Source organism: Hipposideros armiger, unplaced genomic scaffold, assembly GCF_001890085.2.
Source record: "Hipposideros armiger isolate ML-2016 unplaced genomic scaffold, ASM189008v1 scaffold_833, whole genome shotgun sequence".
Classification (NCBI taxonomy): Eukaryota; Metazoa; Chordata; class Mammalia; order Chiroptera; family Hipposideridae; genus Hipposideros; species Hipposideros armiger.
In genome coordinates, this window is record NW_017732183.1 from 490,943 (window position 1) to 500,771 (window position 9,829).

The 9,829-nt window shown below is 47.1% G+C and overlaps 2 protein-coding genes across 3 annotated transcripts in view; one reads left to right on the forward strand and one right to left on the reverse strand.

Annotated features, from left to right (window-relative positions):
- The window catches only part of CUNH2orf76 (chromosome unknown C2orf76 homolog), an 88,929-nt gene extending 84,819 nt beyond the window's left edge, over positions 1-4,110 (reverse strand). For both annotated transcript variants that reach the window (XM_019629253.1, XM_019629256.1), the window contains exon 1: positions 4,040-4,110. The gene's annotated coding sequence lies outside the window, so the exon portion shown is untranslated. The remainder of the gene's footprint in view (positions 1-4,039) is intronic.
- Positions 4,111-4,203: 93 nt separating this feature from the next.
- On the forward strand, positions 4,204-9,313 carry DBI (diazepam binding inhibitor, acyl-CoA binding protein). Its single transcript, XM_019629257.1, has 4 exons — positions 4,204-4,316; positions 5,381-5,498; positions 7,497-7,559; positions 9,026-9,313. Exons 1-4 carry the CDS (start codon positions 4,308-4,310, stop codon positions 9,097-9,099), a joined length of 264 nt encoding a protein of 87 aa, XP_019484802.1. The 5' UTR covers positions 4,204-4,307; the 3' UTR covers positions 9,100-9,313.
- Positions 9,314-9,829: the final 516 nt, after the last annotated feature.

Consider the following 9,829-nt stretch of genomic DNA (forward strand, 5'->3'; position numbering starts at 1 on the left):
GTTACTAGATGGGAGGAGGGGCTGGAGGATTGGGTGAGAAAAATGAAGGGGTTAAGAATCACAAATGGTAATTACAAAATAGTCACGGGGATAAAAAGTACAACAGAGAATATAGTCAATAATATTGTAAAAATTATGTATAGTGTCAGATGGGTACTAGACTTGTAAGAGGAATCACTTCATTAATTATATAAATGTCTAACCACTACACTGAAACTAATATAAAATAATATTGAATGTCAACTATAATTTTAAAAAGTAGCCATGGGATATAAAGTACAGCATAGGGAATAGTCAATAATATCGTAATAGCTATTGTACAGTATCAGGTGGGTAATAGACTTATTTGGGTTATCACTTTCTGAGGTATATAAACATCTAATCACTGTTTTGTACACCTGAAACTAATAAATAAATAAAATTCATCTCTAACAACCTAGTTCCAAAGCAGTTACCAAGCACTTGTCATGTGTAACTAGGAGCTAAGGAAACAATACTCAAAGAAGACAATGTAGATTCAGAAGAGAATTTATACTTCTAATGAAGTTGAACAAGAACTACAGTACTGAACTAAGATACGTTCATAAGGTGCTTCATTATTACTGCCCATAATCCTAAGTAGTTCTAAACAGAAAACAGGCAGCACCTGACCAGAGAATGACCAACTTATGTTTAAGTAATTCTAAAGAAAAGCTTCTTCCCTTCCTTACTCCCAGCCAGTATAAAACTCTTCCCTACCAGAACCCGCTGCTCCGAAGCCCTGGTGTCCCTGTCTCACCTCAGCCCAAACCGCCACCCACCACGTTGGCTGGACAGAGAGAGGACAGGGGAAAGGAGAGGATCACACACGTGTGTGACACACACACATTCACTCTTCTCTCATGCCCAACTTGCTGCAAGTCCTCTGAATATGAACACCCAAAGGAGGAAGAGAATGGCATAGGGGCTGCCAGGCCTCCTGTCACTACAGTTACACCACCAGAAAAGGAAAAGAGACAAGGGAGGAGAAGGAAAGGGGAAAAAAGAGTGCGAAAGAGAGAAAAGCTGTGCTGCATTCTTATCCCACCCTCCCAGCTCTTACCTCCCTCAGCCTTCACAAAACAAAGGCCCTCAACTCCGCTCACCTCCGTCCACTCCTTTCCCAGGAGCATTTCCCAAGGGCCCCCTCCCCATTAAAACATACTAGTCTCTTCCCAGCTTTGCTGGAGCCAGGCCTCAGGAGTCACAGTCTAAGAAACTAGAAAATAAATACTGAATGAATATAATTCACCATTTGTTGATACTCTAACCCTTGCCTTCTAGTGAAGCTTTGCTGTAACTGCAGTCCATTTTTTAATGATAGGTTACTTTTAGAATTAGAGGTTTAGTTTATACCAAGAAGCCTAATATCAAACTACTATTCATACCTACTGGGCAATAACTCCTTTCTCTGCTGTTACTATATCTTGCCTGTCTGGCTTTACACTGAGACCCAGCAAGTGAAGCCTCTGAGTAGTCAAAATTGGTATCCCAACAATGTGAGGGCAAGCTGCTTCACTCTAGCCCATAGTTTCACATTCAGTTCTAATAAACTTAGTTGGTTTCCAAGTTCATAGCTAATCAGAAGGAATACAGTTCACAGAGAAAAGCACCCCATTCACTCACCCACCATTGGTTGAGAGCCTAAGAAATGCCAGGCCCTTGGAGATAGGCATTGACCAACACAGTGATCCCTATCCTCCCTGGCTTATGTAGAGGGGGCTCAGACAGAGTAATTTAAAATAGAAAAGACTGGGACTGGCTGGCAGCTGGCATGCGCTTTCGTGAGCTGCCGTGAGCCACCACAGAGAGCGGCTGTCCAATGGCCGGCGACCGACTGCCTCAGCCGGGAAGAGCGCAATCATCACAATACCAACATGGGCCAGTGAAGCGACGTCCTCCACAACTAGACTGAAGAACAAAAGGACAGCAACTTGTCTGTTCCCCTTCCCCGATTCCCCAATGCTGTTCCCTTTCCCAATTCTCCAATAAAATCTTAAAAAAAAAAAAAAAAGTATGCTTTCAGCTATTTCGAAACCGGGGCTAGGGTGGGCCCTGAAAGACACTCTTCCTTCTCCTTGTCAAGATCACTTAGCAAGCACCCTGATCCTTGGGGTTTACAATCCTTACTAGCTGCACACTTCAGTTGCTTTGAGCAACTTTTGTAGACTCACCTGGGCACAAACCACCTTGTGGAAAATTGATTTTTTAGCAAAGTGGAGTATATTCCAAACAAGCAACCAACAAATCAATCCACTTGAACTGGAGACTGCCAAGTTAATTTAAAACACTAATCTTGCTTTCTACAATACGTAATTCCAGTCAAAACTCAATTACACCAACCAATCTTTGAGGAATATTTTTTTAATTATATTATCAAAGGTACCTAATCTTTTCAAATATGCCAAACACAATAACCTTATGTCAAAACCTACTGACTAGGAGACACAGTTGACTGCAAATCTGACCCACAGAGGCAATAATCTGAATTTCCATCAAGGAAGCTGTAAGCACCAAATAATGGAGCAAAAGTGAACCTAGGCTTCATCTGGGCCTCAGAAGGAATAAGCAGCTCTGAACTGTCACTTTGAGAGAAACCTACATTTCTTACAATTCAAATACAATTTCCCCAAATTTAACTCCAGGACTTTTGTTAATTTGCTTAGCTTTGCTTTGCCACAAAAATTATTCATAGGCTGAAGAGTCTAGATTTGTTCCTTGCTAATGTATCTCCACTTCTTCCCATTTTATAAAGCCTGACCTACATTAAGTTAGTAGTCTGAAAGCTTCCACCTGGCCTATCTTTCTAAACACTACAGCTGTAATTGGGGGGTGGGAGGCTGAGGGTTGAGATTTGTAGTTCAGTCCTCTTGTCACACATTAGGAATTGGAGAGGAATGATCTCGTTTTTAATGATCTCCAGAGAATTTTCCATCAAGCCGCTCCCTTCACCCAGCTCCTCTATCACCACCAGGAAATTCTCCCCTTAGTCTCCTGAGCACCACCCTCAAACTCGCCCATCTACCTGTGCCGCTCCTTTCTGCTCCAGTGGAGAACATCAGCCTTGCAAAGACGTGACCCCTCAGCCTCATCATCCTCTGCTCTAAAAACCTGTGACTTCCAGTCTCACTCAGAATTAAAGGCAAAGTCCTTATAAAGACCAAGCTCGGCATCATCTAGCCAGCCTGCCACCTCCTTGACTCCCCAGCCTCATCTCCTTCTACTCTTTCCCTCACTCCCTGCTCACATCCTTATACTAATTTTCAACCTGAAACGCTCCTTCCTCTCCTTTGGAGGCTTTCTCAAATGCTACCTCCACCCCCAACTCCCCATGTAAAACTATAAACTTCCGACTTCTTTCACCCTAACAAACTTCCTATTTATTTTATTAACTATGTCCCCCAATGTAAGTTCAAGGAATGCAAGGATTTGTTTTGTTCACTGCTGTATCCCCAAGGCCTAGAACGGTGCAAGTCACCTGACAAAATGTCCAGTAAATATTTGTGAATGAAGTTGAGTCATTCACTTAAGAAATGTTTGCTGGGCACCCGGCTCGGGCCAAGTTTGTTAAAGTCAAGACAAGTGAGACACTGTCCCTGACTTGAACGCGCCATTTGGAGAACTGAACGACAAACAAAAATGTGCGATACAAGGCTGGAAAGAAACGAAAGCCACGGGCAGACATGCCAAATGCTCAGAGACCTCGGCTTCGCCTTTCTGGGGACCAGTCCAGCTTCCCACCATCGCGCAGTTCTCCAGGGACATCCTCTCAATCCCTGACAGTAACGGGGGCCCACTCGCCCTCCCCAGACCTGAGAGGTTACTGGTCCAGAGGTGCTATAATATTTCCAGCCTCTCCACGCCGGGGACAAGATTTAATGAAACAAATTTAAGGCTCTGCTTTTCGCCCTCCGCCCCCTGTCCTTTGCCCCATGGGCCACTCCCCACAGCGGCCTGGGGCTGAAAACGCTAGTACCAACGCGCCCTCTCCCCTAAGCAATCCCTACTTCCGCGGTCCCACCTGCTCCCGGCGTCCCCTTCGGCTCCTTTCTACGCGTGCGCGAATGGCCCCACGTGGGATCCGAGTAAGCTGGCCGCGCTCAGAGAATGGCCACGCCCCCTCACGTGGAGCAGGTTTCTGATTGGCTGCCCCTCGCTCGCCCGAGCGAAATTTGGGAGGCTTGTGACTGCACCTCTGACTGTGCTGCCACTCGAGTTTTGTGCTACTACTTCTTCCTTGTCGCCGCCTCCACTGGCTCACTGGTATTCTTGCAACCAACTCTGCCGGCATGTCTCAGGTATATATAACGCGTGCCCAGCCTGGCTGCGAAAGCGAAGCGGGGAGGGAGGCCGGTGCGGGAACCATGCTGCAGGCAGAGCCCAGGAAGGTCTTTCCCTTCTCGGCTCCGCTCTTTCTCCTGGATCCATGCCCAGCCCTGACTCTAAAGAGAGCCTTGTGAGCGGAACTTCCCTGTTTGGGACTCGCAACACTGCTGCCTGCCCTGTAACTGCTGGGAAGTTGCCCATCCCGTGGACTTTGCAGAAAAGCAGGGATAGGGGTCAGAGGCGAGGGTCCTAGGTAGAAAGACGGGAAGTAGAGAGTTGCATGGATTGAAGGAGCAAGGGGAACGATTCCCCGTCCGGAAGGACTGGACAGGAATAGGGGCACCATGCAGAGTGGGGAAGCAAGGAAGCAGTGGCTGAGAGCTTGGAGGTCAAGGAAAGTTGGCGCCGAGTGTCCGGCGTACGGGAAGGAGAGAGTGCGCTTGGGGAGGAGTGATTCAGAGGCTTTTCCCTCGTTCGAATGTAGACGCTGTGTAGGCGGACCCCTGGCTCCTCTCACCTCTCTCCAGTCCAGCACTGGGACAGAGGTCGGCGCTGGACGCCCCAGCCCCAGGGAAAGGGGGCGAACGAACTTGGGCCACTGACCCCGCTGTACTCGTGCCCGGTGCCCTTCTCAGCTGTTTCAAGCACGCTGTGCACCTCTATCCTCAGGTCAGGGCTTCCCCACCCTGACCCGGTAGTGGCCAGGCAGTTGGCCATGCTGCTTTTCCTCCAGAGTACACTCCCACTGCAGGCAATCTTTGCCTGCCTCCTTCACCACTGTATTTCCAGTACCTGATACCTGGTATAGTGAGAGCTCCCTATACTTAGATGCTTATCAATAAGTGAACCAATGTGCTTCCCCTCTTTGTGTTTCTGAGTGTTTCTAGCTGCCCCGTTGAGAAAAGAGGGGAGACACTTGGGGGGACGGGGGAGGTGCTGATTTTCCTCACCTGCATTGCAGGAGGAGTGCTGCCTTCCAACCCCTCCCTCCCCATTACTAAGCTCTATTCAGGCCTTTCCTCTTCCTCACATTCAGGCTGAGTTTGACAAAGCCGCTGAGGATGTTAAGCACCTCAAGACCAAGCCAGCAGATGATGAGATGCTGTTCATCTACAGCCGCTACAAACAAGCAACTGTGGGTGACATAAACACAGGTATGCTGAGATAAATTTGGGAGGTCTCCTGTTCAGAGCAGACTCAGCAGCCTTGATTGGTGCTGGAACTCTTTATCTGTGAGAACAGTCACTCAAAACCACCCAAGGTCCTACTCTTGGGTGGGGCATGGTGATGTTTCATGATGGTCCTGGGGTTTAAGCTGGGAGAAGTTCCCCAAAGATCATGTTTCTGGATGGGGTTCATAGACCTCATACCTTTCTTGGTATCTTGGTAGCTCAGGTAACAGAATTCAAATCCTGGTTTTAGAAGGACTTTACTGATTATCAAGAGCATTTCCCATCTACTTGAGAAAACACATTGTCCCTAGCTTGGGAGAGACTTGATCCAAACTCTGAGCTCAATAGTATCCTCCTGCTTACTCAGTAGTATTTTACTGCAGTAATAACATACTGCTTCCACCTCAAATGGGCAAGATCAAAGTCTTGAAGCCCTTGGCAGCCAGGCCAAGCCTAATATCAGGAGAGCAGCAGCTGGCTTCTTGGGGCAGGTCAGAGCACTTTTGCTGAAACAGTTCCTGATGACCATTTGTTCTCTGTCAAAAAATCTTGGCACAGATTTTGAGGTCATAGTTTGGACCACCTTATTCTATAATACTGCCTTTCCTGCCTTGGCTGGTTTTCATTTGCTCTGAAGTCCCTGAAACTTGTGTATATACTGAGGCAACAGCATAGTTCAGTCCATAGCAGCACAAAAGGTGGTCACCCCTACCCCTGTTCAAGAGAGTGAGTGTGGCCCCCAATTCCTCTGCAATTGGGGTGGAGAGTGGAGCAGGCATGTTGGTTGCCAGCCAGCTGGAAGCAGGAAAAGGTGCCAAATCAAACTTAGGTTCATAGCAAGGGCTGAGGTGAAAAGGGTCTTGGCAAAGGTGAGTTTTACATTGGGTTTATAAACTCTGTATCCTCCCAGGGAGGGGAAGGGGAAATGAATTGGGGTGGGGAGGACCAGATCAGCTGAGATGCTCTTCTGCCAAGCAATATTTTCACAGAGACTGGCCTCTGCCCTGCTTTCACTGTGGATAGGCACACTGGCTTGGGAATCTGTTGCTTCCTGATCAGGGAGGTATCAGTACACTCTAGGACTGCACGGTGCAATACAGTAGCCACTAGCCGCATGTGGTTATCTGAATTTAAACTGAAAATAGTTCAAATTTTTTTTAAAAAAATCAAAAGTTCAGTCTTCAGTCACACAAGCCACCATTATAGGTGCTCAGTTGCCACAAGTGACATGTGGCTTCTGAGTTCGACAGTAAAAATGTACATTTCCATCATCGCAGAAAGAGCTGTTGGGGTGTGCTGCTCTAGGATTGGATGATGACTCTGGAGGTACACCTCCCAGGTATCTCTGGGAATGCTTCCCTGAAAGCACTTGGGAAGACTTGATGTTCCTCAGGCAAGGTGGTCCAGGTTGTCCCCTGTGCTTTGTTCTCAGTATGGCAGTAAAATAGGTCAGCAGGGAAGTAGCGTGTTTCCCAAGTGCAGCTGATAACAGGTTTGCCCTCAGGGAAAACCTCCCACAAACCAACAAGAAATAGACTAACAATTTGGTAAAACAATGGGGGCAAGGATATGAATAGACAGTTCACAGAAAAGGACACCCAGAAAACTGATAACAATAATGCATGAAGGAGAGAAATACGGGGAGAGGGAAACTTTATAGTGTTCCCCTTTGTAGCATCTGAATTTCAGGCCAGGTGCATGGATGTAGTACTTATTTTCTAGTTACACTTTTTAAAAGGAGAAATTTTGGAGTTATTTAACTTATAAGATAAGAATTCTCTAGTAATGAGAATAGTTTTCCTTCTATTTCCTTTAGGTTTTAAGTTTAGATTTCTATATACTGCTCTAGGCCCATTTAACTCCATGACAGAGTGTCAAAGGAAACGATGTAATAAAAGATGGCTTTCATGGCAAGCAAGTTGATAAAGTTCTCCATTAGAACCTGAAGCAGATCTAATGTCTTGTCTTTTCTTGTTTAAGAACGGCCTGGGATGTTGGACCTCAAAGGCAAGGCCAAGTGGGATGCCTGGAATGAGCTGAAAGGTAATTGTTCTGATCAGTTTCCTTAGTTTGAAGCGCAGTAATGAAATCCTCTTTATTATGGAGTGCAAAGGGGTGAGGAGAGAAAACAAAGTAGATGAGGCACATGCTGGAAATCAGGCTGACCTGTGTCGGAATGGAAAAAAACTGGGCCACCTACTTTTTTTCCCTAAGACCATTTATACCTTTTCCAAAAGCATCATCTCTGAGCAGTGGTATCATCCGGAGAGGAGGAGCTGGGACCAGGTCCCTGAAAAACAGATTGGGAGGTGATGTAGTTGGCAAGGGCTTTATATATATATTCGGAATAAGGGGTGGTTTCGTGCCTGTACCTTCCTCTCCCCCACAAGGCCGGGCAGTGACCCCATAGCCCAAGCAGCCCTCCCCAGTTCCCTTCCAGCCAGAAAGGCACAAAAAAAGAAGGGAATGAGCTAATGCATGGCAAGGTTCTGGCAGCTCATAGGCTCAGTGAATGGAGCTATTATATGCTAAGCAACAGCAGCCAAGAAGTGTTTCAGCTCCGACTTAATCACGTGCCACCTGCGACAGCAAGACCCAAAAGTTGGCACCAAAGTGCCTGCCAGCTTTTGTGCTCTTGCTAGCTAGTTTCTGAATAAGCCCTCTGTCTTCCTGCAAATGAGAAACCTTTGAATTCAAAAAAGGCCAGAATACAATAAAAAGACTCCTACGATTTGCTAAGTAACTAGAACAGGAATGCCTGTCTGACTGTCCATTTTTCATTGAGCATTTCCATACCATACTCAGGCCCCATGCTTTCCAGTTGCTTTAGAACACGCTCTGATTCCCAGCAGGTGTCTCTCCTTCATGGCATCCAGGAAATTGGATTTTGCTCTCTCTCAGGGCTATAGTCAGTGTCCCTTGTACAGCAAGCAGCAAGAAGGCAAAGATTTGCCTTATTACCCTCCAAGAGCTAGCTGCTTTTGCTCAGAGTTCTCAAAATTTTTCTCATAGCTTCTTTCTGGGGAGAAGAGGGTGCCGGGCTTTGCTTTTTCACTGCCAGTTTAACAGCTCTGGGAAATAAGAGCTCAACAGAAATGCTTGAAAGGCCAAAGCCAACCATGAGAGTCAGCAGGACCAGTTAAGTTACCATGGCTCCCATGTTAGACTTTCCTGCCTGTCTAGAGGGCCCGACCTTTCTCCCGAGGCTCAGGCCACCCACTCACTCATGACAGTGGGGGTCTCACATGGCCAGCAGGCCAGTGACAGGCCTCAGGACAGCCCCGCACACAGTGGTTCAGTGCTTTATGGAGCATTCACTGTGGGCCCGGCTCCTCAAATACCTCAAGTGAAATCCTGGCCAGGTCTCTGAGATGCAGGTAGTAGGACCCTCGCTTCACAGGTGAGAAACTGAGCCTCAGCGTGTTAAACCAGGGCTGTCTGGGGCTCTAAAGCTGCTGCTTTTCTACCATGCTGCTTCTCTGACAAACAGTCCTGTTGATTCTTTACAGGAACTTCCAAGGAAGATGCCATGAAAGCTTACGTCAACAAAGTAGAAGAACTAAAGAAAAAATATGGAATATAGGGACTGGATTTGGCTGCCAGCCACGCATGTCATCTAAACTGATATCATGCCTTGTTTTTCTAATACCGTGGATGAAGTGAAATAACAGAAATAACCAGTTAACCTACTTCCTCAACGCTGTCCAGGGTATGGCTCTAACAGATGAGAGGCTGAAGTGGTTACTGACCTTGCTGAGTAGTTTTTATTTGTAGATCAATTAAAAGTGCATTTGGTACTTTAAGTCTTTGGCAATCTGGTTTCTTAAAATAATTTACTTTGTTCCAATCTCGCTTCCTCACTTTCTTTTTCTAAAGATTATGTCTGGGGGTGTTTGAGCTCACCCTCCGCTATATTCTGCGGGAGTGTAAGTAAGGCAGGTGGTCCTACCTCTTCTGGGCCTGGAGTGCACTCACCTCCCATGGGGAGGTAAAGGGTCTTTCCTACTTCCTTCTCCCTCCCAATTCCAACTGCACCCATCGGGCGGGCTGGCTGAGGCTTCAGTCTGCAGGTACTTACAGCCCTCTGTCAGAAACATTGCAGGCCTCCTGCACTGAGGAAGGCAGGGTTGATGAGTGTTTGAGGTTTGTCTCAGGCCTAACCAGTCCGTCGTTCCAGAGAAAATGAGCAAGGGCAGAAGCCCCAGTCAAGAACACAATGTGTGTCTGCGGTAGGGCATTCCCAGAGGCCCAGTGGAAGCTTGGCCCCGGGCAGCTGGGCCGCCAAAAGCCAGTGAGAGAGGGAGATCAGGAAC